Source organism: Mixophyes fleayi, chromosome 3 (genome assembly GCF_038048845.1).
Source record: "Mixophyes fleayi isolate aMixFle1 chromosome 3, aMixFle1.hap1, whole genome shotgun sequence".
NCBI classification, from domain to species: Eukaryota; Metazoa; Chordata; class Amphibia; order Anura; family Limnodynastidae; genus Mixophyes; species Mixophyes fleayi.
This window is the reverse complement of record NC_134404.1, coordinates 165,038,009-165,052,949: the sequence shown is the minus strand read 5'-3', so window position 1 is coordinate 165,052,949 and position 14,941 is coordinate 165,038,009. Positions and strand designations below refer to the sequence as shown.

General features: G+C 39.9%; 1 protein-coding gene across 4 annotated transcripts in view; it reads right to left on the bottom strand.

Annotated features, from left to right (window-relative positions):
• CYB5R4 (cytochrome b5 reductase 4) overlaps positions 1-14,941 on the bottom strand; it is a 205,057-nt gene that overhangs the window by 112,542 nt on the left and 77,574 nt on the right. For 3 of the 4 annotated variants that reach the window (XM_075202708.1, XM_075202709.1, XM_075202712.1), the window contains exons 3-4: positions 14,560-14,660; positions 13,746-13,830 (exon numbers count right to left, since the gene is read on the bottom strand). The exons of the other annotated variant lie outside the window; for it this stretch is intronic. In XM_075202708.1, coding sequence (XP_075058809.1) covers positions 13,746-13,830; positions 14,560-14,660 — 186 coding nt within the window. The remainder of the gene's footprint in view (positions 1-13,745; positions 13,831-14,559; positions 14,661-14,941) is intronic. 4 annotated transcript variants of the gene reach the window in all.

The following is a 14,941-nucleotide window of genomic DNA, read 5'->3' as shown; positions in this document are numbered from 1 at the left end:
AAGGCAGATATAACAATTTGCTAATGTGACTGAATGATATGATGAAAATACATTCTGGTACTCCTGATTTGAAGGATGCACATCAGCTTGTGGTTTCCACATATGTGAAATGACTTATCTCCAAGAAGGAAGAAACTAAAGCAGATTAAAGTCAGTTCAGAAACAGAAATTCTTGTAAATATTATTAAATATTTGTAAATTTACAGAAGAGCTTAAGTAGACTGAGAAATAATGAGACTGAGGATAGTAGCTCGTAAGGCTCTGTGAATACAGCCTAGTAATAGACAAAGAAATACTTAACCCCACAGACAGGGTCAGAGACAGACTTCTTTTTCTAGAGTCATGTGTCTTAGAACCTGCTTCTATTGAGGACACAAAGGATATGTTCGTAATCGGAGACCCAAACGTATGTATGAAATACTCTCATGTCTCCTTCTCCTACTGAGCTTTACAGGAGAGGGGATGATGTGAGTAAAATGCAGAGATTATCTCAAGGTATGGCAAATAAAGTAATAGGTGGTGAAGGTTTAGATGATTGATTTCCCATCACCATCTTTTCTGCAATTTAACCTCTGATGCATCAACTGAACCTATTTTGATATGCACAATAACAGGAAAAGTTGTGGATTATGGGGCTACTTACTCACTCTGTTAAACATGAACAGTTTTCTAATTCACCACAAAAGAATTGGTTAACACGGTTGGTGTTTCAGGACAGCAAAAGCATTTCTGTGCAACAGCTTTTCATCCTGTTGTATACCAAATTTACTAGTTTGCTTGGCAGGTAGCTCTTATGCTATCTAGGTGCCTCAATCTACAGTACCCCAATTGACTTCATTAGCAAATTCTTGAAATGGAGTCTCATCTTACTATGGTTTTTATATTTTAAGGCTTATAAACACACTGAGAATGTTTTTCTCTTTGCAGAAGATGAGAAAATGGCCCTAGCAGATATTCCATGGTACCAAACAAACTTTGTCCACAATTACGTCAGTGTTTACTGGGGCCAGAAGCGGTGTAAGGTATTGCATAATATATTGTAGCAAAGGGTGGTAACACCTATCTCTAGTGGAGTCTGAAGTCCGGACAGGGTGTGTAACTAAAATCTACCCAGTAACAATAAAGGTATACAAAACCGTGTAAATGCATTAATTGTTGTTCAGATTCTTGTTAGAATGCTGCACCCATGCTTGCATCCTTAATAAAGTAGCTCACATTTGGATCTTAGGCTTATGATTTTTTTCTTTATAGTGCTTGGTAAAATTCCTACATATAACAGCTTGGTGTCATGACACGGATTCACAGACAGTGCCCTCTCTCTCTCTCAAAGAAAGATGACAATTCCTAATCGGAGGACAAGAATGGACTGCAGTCACAATTAAATGGTGAGCTTTATTATCTTTTATTCCACTTCCTGTCTTAGGAGATACAGTTTTGTTGACTTTGAGATGTTTTACCTTAGTTGAAGATTAAGCCGATTTCTCCAGGTAAGATCCAAGTGTTCTTATTTTATTAGTGTACTACAGCAGATATTTGTATTAATCTTTGATCTATTTCAGTCTATCTTGGTGATTTAATAATTTTGTTGAAACACCTATTCATCATCATCAACAATTATTTATATAGCGTCAGCAAATTCCGTAGCGCTTTACAATTGGGAACAAACATTAATAAGACAATACTGGTAATACATACAGACAGAGAGGTAAGAAGAGAACCCTGCTCGCAAGCTTACAATCTATAGGACAATGGGAGTTTGAAACACAAGGGCATGTGCTACATCATATTGCACAATGGACCAGCTAGAATGCAAAGGTAAAGTATTGAGTGGGCTGTGTGTGTTGAAATGTTGGTCAGAGGGTTGTTGTCTTGCATTAGCAGTGTAGAGGATGTAATAGGGTAATCTAGGGAAATTAAGATGGTGGTTGAGGAATATCATAACCTATTGAATGAAAATGTGACAAGAAAGGAGTTTAGTTGTAGTGAGACAAAGAAAAGATGATTTATATACTTACGTTAAATCCGTTTCTCTGATTCCGTCTGGGGGACACTGCTTACCATGGGGTTGTGGAGGGGAGCATGGGAGTTGGCACCTAGCTAGTTAATTTCTAGCACTGCTGACAGACCCCTCCCCTCTATAACTCCCCCCCTGCCTCTTCCTCCTCAGTTAATTTAAAAAGCCCCAAGGATAAAAGGTCAATCAAACAAGAGTACACAGAGGAAAAGCAGAAGGGAGGGATCGCAGTGTCCCCCAGACGGAATCAGAGAAACGGATTTAACGTAAGTATATAAATCCTCTTTTCTCTTTCATCCAACTGCGGGACACTGCTTACCATGGGGACGCTCTAAAGCGGCCCCCAAGGGTGGGACCGCTCTGAAAACCCCGCTCGTAGAGCACTACGAGCGAAATCTGCATCCGCAGATGCGAATACATTAAATTGATAGGATTTGGTAAATGTGTGGACAGAAGACCAGGTTGCTGCCCTGCAAAGCTGGTCAGCAGAAGTCCCATTTCTTGCTGCCCATGACGCCCCTACCGATCTGGTGGAATGGGCCGTAAGTCTCTCCGGCACAGGTAGGTTAGCTGTTATGTAAGCCTGCCTAATAGTTGCCGTAATCCATCTTGCAATGGACTGTTTAGAGGCTGGCCAGCCTCTTTTGTTAGAATCATATAGGACAAGCAGAGAATCGGTTCATCTAATTTGAGATGTTCTTTTGACATAAATACGGAGAGCCCTGACCCTCCTCCGCGGACTTTAAAATGGCCGCCGGCATTCTTTTCATTCCGATAACCGGCACTCCATGCCCGCAGTGGTGCCGGTTATCGGTGAGGCCCCAAGAGTGACAGCGGTCCGGAAAGACCGCTTGTCACTCTGTATTCAAGCACCCTATTTGCTCTGCCAGTGAGAGCCTCTGGCTCTCAGCTGACAGAGTAGCGCCTGCGCTGCTGTTCTGGGAGTGTGCTCTCTATAATAGAACACGCTCCCAAGTCTGCCCAAGATATTCTCCTAAAAAAAAAGAAAATAAATTTTAGCAGCAACTAAAACAGTGCCTAACTCCATGGCACCTAGAAAAAACTGAGGAGGAAGAGGCAGGGGGGGGGGGAGTTATAGAGGGGAGGGGTCTGTCAGCAGTGCTAGAAATTAACTAGCTAGGTGCCAACTCCCATGCTCCCCTCCACAACCCCATGGTAAGCAGTGTCCCCCAGATGGATGAAAGAGAAATAACTTTCTCCCACTCTATGAGGGGCCAATGAGTGACCTTAACTAAGGAATTTTATCATCTACTGTCAGTATCACCCACAGACCCAGATAGTAGAGCATGCACACGTGTGGTTGTGTAATAGCGAGAAGAAAACCCTCTGCACACAGTATCAATGTTCTGCTAGTGTAGAGGATAATTGGCTTACCTTCTGCCAGTGTGCGAAGAACCCCTGTGATCAGTTGGTGCTTAAACATACTTGAGGGTCACAAATGGAGGCAAGCCAAGCGTTGATGGAATGAAACTTCCAGAGGGGACACCAGAGACAATAAAAGTACATAAAGTATGGCTTCAATTCTGAGATGTTTGCATAAATTGAACAAAAAGAATCAAGACCATGTTACCTTTCCTACATTTGGTATCGTCTGCACATTTTGGAACAATTACAGACTGTGTTAGGTAAAAATGTAAATGAGTGCAAAGCCTATACTAGTTAGAATCAGGAAGCCCATAGTCTCTTTCCTTCCCCATATGTAGCACAAATTACGGTTATGGGAGAGGTTATTATCTGAGTATGTGTGATTGCTTTGAGATTTCCCAAAAGATGGAATCCACAAGGCAGAGGCTATGTTGGTGAGCTCTACTGTAATATTACATTAGCCCACTGCCCTGCTATCTCCTCTTTACTATGCAAAGTTCCCTGTACACACTAAGAGAAACTGACAGCAGCTCAGCGCTTGCCTGCAGTCAGCCAGGGACTCTGCTCCCACTCTCTGAACTTTGTTGCAGTGTGTAACTATCCACTCTTCTTGTTGTTAGTGTGTGTTTTGGATGCTCACGCCCCGCATCTCATTTCCTCTTTTCGCCCACTGAATACTGATGAGTAGATTATATGATCGGTGTCTTCAGGCTGTCAGTGCGGATCACGTCTGTGCAAGCGACCCAGATTCTAAGTAACTAGCGAGAGGAAACTTGGGGGAGAAGCGGAGCAGCCATCTGGTACCGTGATGTACAAAAAGTGGCCCCGTGGAACTGAAGGGATCTTGCAGACAAGCGTGCTATATTCTGAATCTGATACACTTAAGCAGTTTTAGTGTGGTTTTATGGTATCTATCACTAATTGTATGGTGTAAGGTTAATTACAGTAAAAAGGTAATATACTATCGCTAGTTTTCCACGTTTGTTTCCTTTGGCATATGATGGTGGGATCCTGGATGGCCCTTTAAGTGAAGGAGTAAGAATCCAATCTGATACGCTAGGCGACAACAAACCATTTGGTTTGAGGACCATAATTCTCTGATACACCTGATTACAAGAAATTATCTGGTATGCAGTATTACTATTGTAGTATAGGATAGTATACCTATACTACTACACTATGAGGCGCCCTGTTTTGTCCATTTTCTAGATCTGTTTACAGGATTTACCACCTGTTTATCGAATTGTGGCTGCCGCTTGAAAACAACAGCGAGTTTATGAAAGCTGGAACCCTAAAATTGGTCTATTGGACTTGAACTCGAAGAAGCGCCACTTTGTTAGTAATATACTTGTCACTCACCGGACTGTGAGTGCTTCTTCTCATGTATTTAGGAACCGTGGCCGTCCGCCATCCTGAGGGTCTGCGCATGTGCAGCCCTTTCAAGCCTTCAGTATCTGTTGCTTTTCATTAATTGGCTGATCAGGCAACACTCCCTATTTAAAGCACCTGTGGTTAATACCTCGTGGCCTGATCTTGGAGTCTCATTCCCATGAGCCTCTGAAGGTGTTCCTGTGTTTCCTCGTGTATTCAGCTCCTGCTGTTTCCTGTTATTTCTATTGTGGTTTCCAGACCACTTCAACTCTCCTGTGTTCATCGTGTCTGCACCAGCTGATTCCTATCCGCTGCCTTCGTTGTTTCTACAGAGTTCCTACTCACTTCAACTCTCCCGTGTTCATCGTGTCTGCCCAGCTGATTCCTATCCGCTGCCTCCGTTGTTTCTACAGAGTTCCTACTCACTTCAACTCTCCCGTGTTCATCGTGTCTGCAGCCAGCTGATTCCTATCCGCTGCCTCTGTGGCTTCTACAGAGTTCCAGCTCATCTCAACTCTCCTGTGTTCATCGGGTCAGCGCTCCGCTGCTTCCATCTCTGCTACTGGAGTTCAGACCACCTCAACTCTCCCGTGTTCTTCATGTTCCAGTTCCATTTACTACTGCTTCCAGAGTATTGCCTCGTTCATGCTGGTTTACCTGCCGTGCGCTGCACCAACTTGATTACCGCTTCCACCTTCCAGTGGTCTCTCCTCCTGCCGGCCTTCAGCCGTTCAGGTATCCCTGCACGTCTCTCTGACAGCCTGCTCTCCTGAACCGCGGTATGCATACTTCTCATTGACTTTGCTTGTGTATTGCATATCTAGCTGGACTGAGTTGTGTTCTCCTCCGGAGTCCTCTATCCACTGAGACTATCGCTACCATTGACTTTGTTTCCTATTTGCCTGGATTGTTATTGTGACTTTGTATACTTTAGCAGTGCTGCTCTGTTATCATTGTATTGTGATATCATCGTGGGATCAAGTTCTGTGTGCCCGTGTATACTCTGCATAGCATTTATCTCCTCGTGACCTCCTAACATATATATTGCAGTGGTACAACTTGCTATATGCAGACCACTGATTCCTGTTCCCTGTGACACCAGTTTCAAGTATCCTCTCACATAGCAGTGGTACAATTTGTTATACGCAGACCACTGACTTCCCTGTTATCTACCTTCACCTGGATTCCATTCCTTCACCTAGACAGCGGTACAACTTGCTATACGCAGACCGCTGACTCTCACTACCTCCTCGCTACCTCTGGACATTCCTCCTCACTATAGCAGTGGTACAACTTGCTATACGCAGACCACTGACTTGCCTCACGTTCCCTTGTCCATCTGGTTCCTCGTGTATAGTCATATACTCATTACCAGTGCTGCTAGTCATAGACTTTCCCTGAGCATTCTCTCACCATCTGCTGTTTCTCCTGTTCCGTTGTCACCCTGCTACCAGAGTACCTATTACCATCTATATTACTCTGGTAAGCCATCATCTGGTGATTTCCTGGGTAAAGACTCCTAGTGCCTGTGACAATACTAGTTTGTACTAATATATATATATATATATATATATATATATATATATATATATATATATACACACACACACATATATATATATATATACACACATATATATATATACATATATGTATACACATATACATATATATACATATACATATATGTATACATATACATATATATACATATATGTATACATATATATACATATATGTATACATATACATACATATATGTATACATATACATATATATACATACATATATGTAGATATATATATATATATATAGATATATATATATATATATATACACATATATACACATATATTTATTTATTTATTGTGAGAGAGTACAGCATTCACAGGAATCCGACACAGGTATGCTGAACCATTTAACGGGTTATTGGCAGTTCTCAGGATGGTAAACAGTTCAAATGCTGGTTCAGCAATCATTTCAGGAACAGTACACAAAAATCCCCACCACCTACCCTGGCTAGACATTACTTCCCTGTCTGCAAGCCGGCCACTTACTGGCATCGGTGGTCCCACCCACACATACAGAGAGTGTATTTCTCCTCCACCCCAAGCACTACAACAAATCACAGCAAACCAATCACACCCATGTGGACACAACTAGTCTGCAGCAGGAGGGAGAGAGAGGAGAGGAGAGGAGAGAAGGGGAGTGGGGGGTAGGAGAGGGGGGGGGAGAGGGGGGATATTGATAGATAGATATAGCTATATGTCCTCCACTGGTGGAGCAGTGCCTCATTTTCACCAAGCCCATTTGATTACTGCTAAAAACAAAGGTCATTACTCTGTTCTAATTCTCCTGGATTTCTCTGCTACGTTCAACACTTTTAACTACTCTCTTCTCATACAAATGCTACAATCCCTAGGTCTTCATATCCTGGTTTTCATCCTACCTATTGATTCACTCTTTCAGTGTTAATTTCTCTGGATCTACCTCCACTTTGCTACCTTTATCGGTAGGAGTCCCCCAATTCTCTGTACTTGATCCTCTGCTGTATTCTATCTTTACCACTTCTCCTTGAAGACTAATAAGCTCCTTTGGATTCAAGTATAATTTCTATGCGGGCGATACCCAATTTTAGCGGTCCCCTCCTCTTCTCTAGCCTTCTGTGTTGTCCCGCGTTACCGACTGTCTTTCTGCCGTTTCATCTCGGATGTCCTCTCGCCAACTCAAACTCGATCTTTCAAAAACAGAATAATATTCCCACCCAACAATAAAAGCCTCCTGCCTGACATTTCTTTTTCTGTTGACATGACCATAAATTCTATCCCGCAAGCTCGGTGCCTAGGTGTCAACCTTGACTCGCAACTAACCTTTGTACCCCACATCGACTCTATATCCAAATCATTTAACATACATCTAAAAAATATTTCCAGAATACGCACAGATCTTACACAAGACTGCAAAAACTCTAAATCCTACACTCAACATCTCTTGCACAGACTACTGCAATGCCCTCCTTACCAGTCTTCCCCAAAACAGACTCTTACCCCTACAATCTATTCTGCATGCAACAGCTAGATTGATTTTCCTTGCAAATCATTTTTCCTCTGCTGAATCACTCTGTCAGTCATTTGTTGCCTATTTTTTACAGAAATATAAATACTTCTACTAAGCTACAAGGCCATCAACAAAACTGCACCAACACACATCTCCACACTTGTCTCAAAATACCTCCCAACTCGACAACTCCGCTCTGCACAAAATCTGCGTCTCTGACCAACATTCTTTTGTGACTGGATCACATAGCATATGAATCACTTTTGATCCTTTGCAATCTGGCTGGACCAATATGCAGTAGGTAGATTTAACCTTATGTATCTGACTCCCGCTGACCTGTAGATTGTAAGCTTGCGAGTAGGGCCATCTTATCGCTTTGTCTGTATTGTCCAGTATTGTTTATTACTGTTTATCCCCAATTATAAAGTGCTACGGAACTTGCTAGCGCAACATTAATAGATGTTGATGATGATACCGGCTACTTCCTACACCACAGCCTGCAATCATCTCAGCTTTGAACCCAAACTGCTCTCACGGCTTCCTTCTTGAACCATTATTGAATTTGGACCTCATTGTGGAAATTGTCAGAACACCACATAAGATTCTACACTACACTTGAGTTCTCTCATAAGTCTATCACTCACTGCACTATACACTACCATAATTTCCAATATACATATCGCTAGATTCCCATTCTGAAATAAGCCTGCATGCGCGCCCCTCCAGCATTCAAAGGGGCTGTACAGAGGATGAAAGGAGAGCACAGTGCACTCACTCCGTGGGGTCACCTGCTGATCACTGCAGGTATAGACTATATTTAATTGCAATGAAAAGCCAAAAACGATACCTGGTCTGAATATATTGAAGATTTCTTTAAGAGTTGCCAATCTCAATCAATACTGCCAAAATTAAAAAAGGTTTTACAACGATATCTAGTGACTATCAGTCAATGTGGTTTTATACATAGGCAGTAATAAAGCAGTCCTGCGCCAAAAACAAGATCTTAGGTATTATTGTTATTATTATTTTTTTTTTAAGGTGACTTTGTGAAGGAGAAACCATATATATCAAACTCTGACAGAGTGAAAAATTATATATGGAGTGCAGGTCAGAGTTGGATAACAGCTTTTGGTGGCCTGGGGTACTTAAGACAGGGTGGATCTTGTGTTCTAAAATTAAGGGCATAATAGTGTCATCATTCTTGAAAAAGAGAGAGAAAAACTTTTATTATTATCCTAATATCTCACTCTTTGCACCCTCCATACCTCTGCCATTACAGCCCCCTCCACATAGCCATCACTACAGCCCCCACCACCTATAGCTTTCATTACAGCCCACAACCTATAGCATGTTACTTGCCTTTAGTTATGGAGACCGCCAGCCTGTGAATATACTTCCTATCAGAGCACTGTATTGTAGGGCTACCTGACATCATTAGAGTGGACCAGTGGATGCAGCTTATTTAGATTTCAGCAATGTACTTGATACTGTATCACACAATAATTTCAGAGATCCTTGAATTTGGCTCAAGGATAGAAAACATAATGCAGTATTCAATGGTGTCAGGAATCAATCCTGGGTCCTGTTTTAGTTAATGCATTCAACAATGAAATTGTAGAAACATTAAAATATACTTTAAAAAAAATGTATTTCTGGAAGAAGGAAGCATACTTTGAAATTGTAAGGGGAAGACTGTAAGGTAACATAAGGAAGAGTGTGAGAGTGTAATAAAAGTTTCCCAGCAGTAGTGGTACAATAAAATAATCCAAGAATGCATGGGGCAAGTATATTGCTATTAAGATGTTGAAAATACTAATAAAAACTTCCCATAAAAATAATAAAAAAAAGACAAAAAATAAAGACAGACTAGATTGACCTGTATAATTATTAAACTGAAATGCTTAAAAGCCACTTGAAATGGTGTTTAATTTAGGCTTATAACGCAAAGCCAATGCATGCAGCATGTAAAAATAAAACGCATTCTGTTCTATGTGTTCTTTCCTGTTTGCGTTGTGCCTGTTTGCATTTTCGTTGTAACATGCTATTTTGAATGCTGTTTGTTACATTTTAGTGTGTTCAAAGCATGTCACCGCACCAATGTCTATTAATATCTGCAGGAGTGCACTATCACTTCACTTCAATGTTGTTGTGAGCTACATGTAGAAACTATATTGAAATGCATTCAATATGGAAAAGAATGAGCCATTCAATATAAACTGAGGTGCAGAGTATTGTTGATTATTTTGTTCCCTCACATAAATAGAGATTAAATTAATTTCTAATAATGTAAGATCAAAGCAGTGAGTCCCCAGGACTACCCTTCACTGCCAATCAAATCCAAGCTAAAGTGGGAAATATTCTGGTGATTGGCTGAGCAGCTAAATGGAGTCCTTGTTTTTATGTTCAATGGATTAATATAGAATATATATATATTTATTAGATCTTCTTTTTATTCCAAAGGGTAATCTATCTTGGATTTGTCTTTGCATTTCAAATTAAGAAGAGTGTCTCCGCTCCATGTATCTGTCAGTGTCCCTTTAAGGCTATATTGTCTGCTTTTCTATATTTATATCTCTTCGCTTGGTGAGCTAATACGCTCTTTTGACCTTCACTACCGTCTGTGTGCTGAGCAATTCACAAATTTACCTCTCCTCCTCTGATCTCTCTCCTTCTCATTTAGCCTGTGTGTCTAACTTCCTCTTGGTCATTTCAGTTTGGATCTATCACTACTTAAAGCTCAAAATGTCCAAAATAGTCTTCCATCCTTCCAGTATCAGTGCTCACCCTCTAGTCTCTCTCACTGTTGACAACATCAAGTTCTACCCAGTCACGAATACATAATGCCTTGATGTCATGCTGAAAACTGGATATTTATGTAAAAGATTCCAGTGTTTGTTAACAATTTCTTCTAAATCTTTATATTGTTGCCGGTATTGTGTGGTGATCGCTAGTTCTATTTTATTTCGTTCTTGATCTTCCGTTAGTATCTTTCTTATTTCTGAGTGGATCTTGTCTCCCTATTCCCATAGACAAGATCTACTCTAAACTCTAAGGAGCCATTCACAGCTTGAGATCTTATGTAGACAAAGACAACACATGAAGGCAGCCTATACAGGTATAAAGAAATATGAACTTCAAAGAAAATGCCTTCATATTTCATATTTTGGGTAATCCATGTGCCACTCCATACTGAAGGGCAAAGACCACACCAGGGTTGTGAATTATAGGTACTAGCAGTACCAGGAAACTGCTGTATCTTAAAAGATAAGTCATACTGCTATAATTCCAACATGTTTGATATTTAAATGTACGGTAGATTATGACCGTTTTTTGGGAAAGGTAGTTATGTTTCTGGGATATATCCAAGAAAAGTTAAGACAGGTCAAAACTTAGCAATAGTTTCGACCAAACCCTAGGCGACACCAAAGGGACATTTCCACACCCACATTAGCATCCACACTGCCCCTGTGAATGCAGTCCCATTTTATTTTGCTTAAAAACCTGTGCTGTGAAGGGATAATCTTTCAGTCTATTGAGAAATCAATCCATCTTTAAGCCAATTTCCCATGGCACAAATTATACCAACTTGTCAGCAAGTTATACTCTGAATTTTACCCCTTTATTTTACCTATTTTGCAACTTTTTATTTGTATGTCAATTGTTTATTATTATTTTTTATATGTAACCTGTAAACACTGTATTTTTTGTATATTAAATCTAAAATTTAATTTGTGATGTCCTTATTGCTCTAAACAAATTCACTGCCTGTATAGAAGAGATAGATTGCTTGACCATGCTAGGACCTTTAAATGTTGAGGGGTGAATTGAGAATACATCTGTATACCAAGCAGAGTGTGTGCTTGCATGTACATTTGTGTCATGGAGGGGTTAAGTGTTAACTCTTTGATTGCTGGTGTGTGCCTTGCTAACTGTGTGTAACAAGAAGGGCTCATTGTGTGCCAGTGTGATATAGTATATTGGGGTCCTATTGCCTTTATTCAATAGGTGGTGGCAAACCGAAGTGGGTGTGGTTGTGTGAGCGCTGTTCGGGGACAACTCAACAAATCTGTAACCCATGCAATAGGTGAGAGATTGAGTGCTGGAATTGGGAGTATCCCCATAAAGTAACACTTCCAAGTCACAAGTACACAGACTGCGGCTTATGACTGGTAAAGGCAGTTAGGAAAGGTTTCCTGACAAAATAGAGGTGATATCTTGTTTGACTGTGTGAATATAGGATAAGATATTAACTCGGGGAGTAGCTAGAGGGGACTATTCGTGACAATGATGTTGATATATACAAGTAAAAGATTATATAGACTACACACCTTATCCGCAAGTGACATGGCTTTTGTCAAGTGTAGTCCATATAGCCTGCCTAATTGTGTGTTCTGTGTTTAAGGCAAGTTCCAGGCACATTCAAAGCATTCAGGATCAAAAGCAGCTGGATTATATGCATTGCACAACAATCGGGAAACATAACTTTGGAGCTTAAATACTGAGCAGTTTCCAGGGTTGCTTGTTGGGATAACTAGGATTTCACACACAGCGGTCCACTAGAGTCCCCTCAGTATTATCCAAATGCTAGTAGACCTCTATGTTAATCATAGCTTTACCACCATTACCCCATGTGTACTGTAAGGTAAATAAAAGTAATCAGCAAGTCATCCATAAAGAGTGGGATGTAAAGAGCAGCACATCTGCATATACACAATTGCTCACATTTTTACAGATCTTAGGTTCACAATCCTTCTGTTAATTCAATGTGCAGCATCATTGTAGTTTTGAAGACCGTATTAAAAAGGTACATGCATTGCAGGTAAGGTTTACAGGCCTCCAGAGCTATAGTTGTAAGACTTTACAATCTTAATTAAAAATTATTCCCATTCATATTAATTTGTCCTACTTCCCTGTTTTAAAAACCATGTGTGACATATTTAGTAGTCATAAATAGCTTTTCTTTAATAAGACAGGGACAAATGCATTTACATTCAGGCTCAAATTGTTTCTTTTATGAAAAAACTTGATTTTGTATAAGGCAACAATTAGGTGTCTTGTGTTTTTTTAATTCCTTACTTACTTGCAACTTTATCATATACAAAATCAAACAATGCCCTACAATCACCAGTTAACAGTAATAGCTACCATTGTTGGCGTTTTCCTGTCTTATTTTTAAATTAATAGATTTTATCAATCCTTTTGACACGCTAAACCAACCGCCAGCACCACGTCATCTGTAAACATCAGCAGTATTGCAACACCCAGAGTAAAAAGCTTGATGTAAGCACACTTGTACACAGTATACATACCTGCTCCATCTGAAGAGAGGGTACCGGAGATCCAGGGAACATTGGATTACATTTGCTTGAGTGCATGTAACCAACAAACACAAATCTTCCACTGTCTCTATTCCTTCCAACCACACCACACTACCAGAATTTGCACATAAATGCTAGAAGCAAATGGCTGCTTTAATAGTGGTGGCTGAAATTTGCTTCTTCCTTACAATTTCCATACAAACTTTCCTCAACAGCTACAATTATTTATTCCACGATCTTATGTATCAAGTGTTCACTACATTCTGTTCCATGTCATTTGATGTCATTTTTTGTATCCGGATTTAATGTACAGCGTTGCATAATGTGTTATATATAACACATCACAATAAAAATAAAATATGCAAATATTTATATTGGTGACCATTTCGGTCTATTAAGTCTAATTCCAGAGAAATAAAAAATCCACAAATGATGAGCACATTTCCTTTACCATACTGCATTTACATTTAATATAGTTAAGCATGTCATATCTCATACAGTGCTGATAGCTTCAAATGTTTCATATGCAATATTGCTTAACAATGTTTTAATGAATGTGGAAGTACAAGTAAATAAAATTGCATCTTTCAATCATTACCTTTCAAAGATGAAGCGTGTTTTACAGCCATCCTTCCTATTAAACATTCTTTCAGCATTGACTCATAGTTGACCCAACGATGAACCTGTGCACATAAAACTAATTATTTTACATTTGAATATTAAATCTGTAAAAATTTAATTCAGACACTAACATAGACAACAAAGTTTTTACTAGTCAGCGTTGGAAATTTTTAGAGCAATGTGACCAATGCATTGTACAGCTGATAGCAATAGCAGAGATAAAATAGAAACCTATCCAAAACCTGTAACACTTTATCCCCTGTAATTTATCTCCAGCATGCCAATTAAAATATTTTCCAGTACAGAAAATGAATATGCTTGATGTTAATTATCTCATACATTATGAAACTTTATATTGCTCTGTCACTATGGCAGCAGAATCAAGATGGTAAAAGGCAGCCAAAGGAAGTTTCTGGGACCTACAGGTGATTTCTTACTTGGGGAGAGGGGATGGGGGTGACTGTGAAGATACTGTGTTTTCTAGCCCAATTCTACCCATTTCACGCTGGCTGGCCACCCACGGGTGCCTTACTCTGCCAGGGAGGCCTACGATATTTTGCGATAAACGAGGGACAGGCTGGTTAAGGTGTTTTCAAACTCGTTTCGTCATAGGGGCATTGCTGCATGATGGCATGGGAGGTTATACTGGGGTCTGTTCTTGCTGTGATGAGCATTACTGCATAATAGTACCAGGGCATATTTTCAGTCAGGGGACTTAATGATACTTGTATCAAGGGTAACACTGTCATGAGTTTAAAAAAAAACATAAATAAAATGTGGCCTCTAGTTACCTGATCAAAGAGTTGGGTGCCATCAGCTCCTGCTGCTTTCATCAGCTCCTCTTCACCACCAGGATGGTATTCCATGTAAGGGGTTACATTATACACCAGTCCTGTAACAGCCAGAATGCATGTTTGTGAAACATACAATCTTATTTCTGTCGCTTACTTTAAAGGATATTTCACCTTCTCATTTTATTTCTTTTTAAGACAGCATAGCATTATCTAGTGAATGAATTGGATTATAATTGTCTAAGTTAAATATGTGTCTACCACAACAGTCACGTGTAAATTTATCAAGCTGCAGGTTTGAAAAAATTGGGGATGTTGCCTACGCAACCAATCAGATTCTAGTTATCATTTATTTAGTACATTCTACAAAATGACAGCTAGA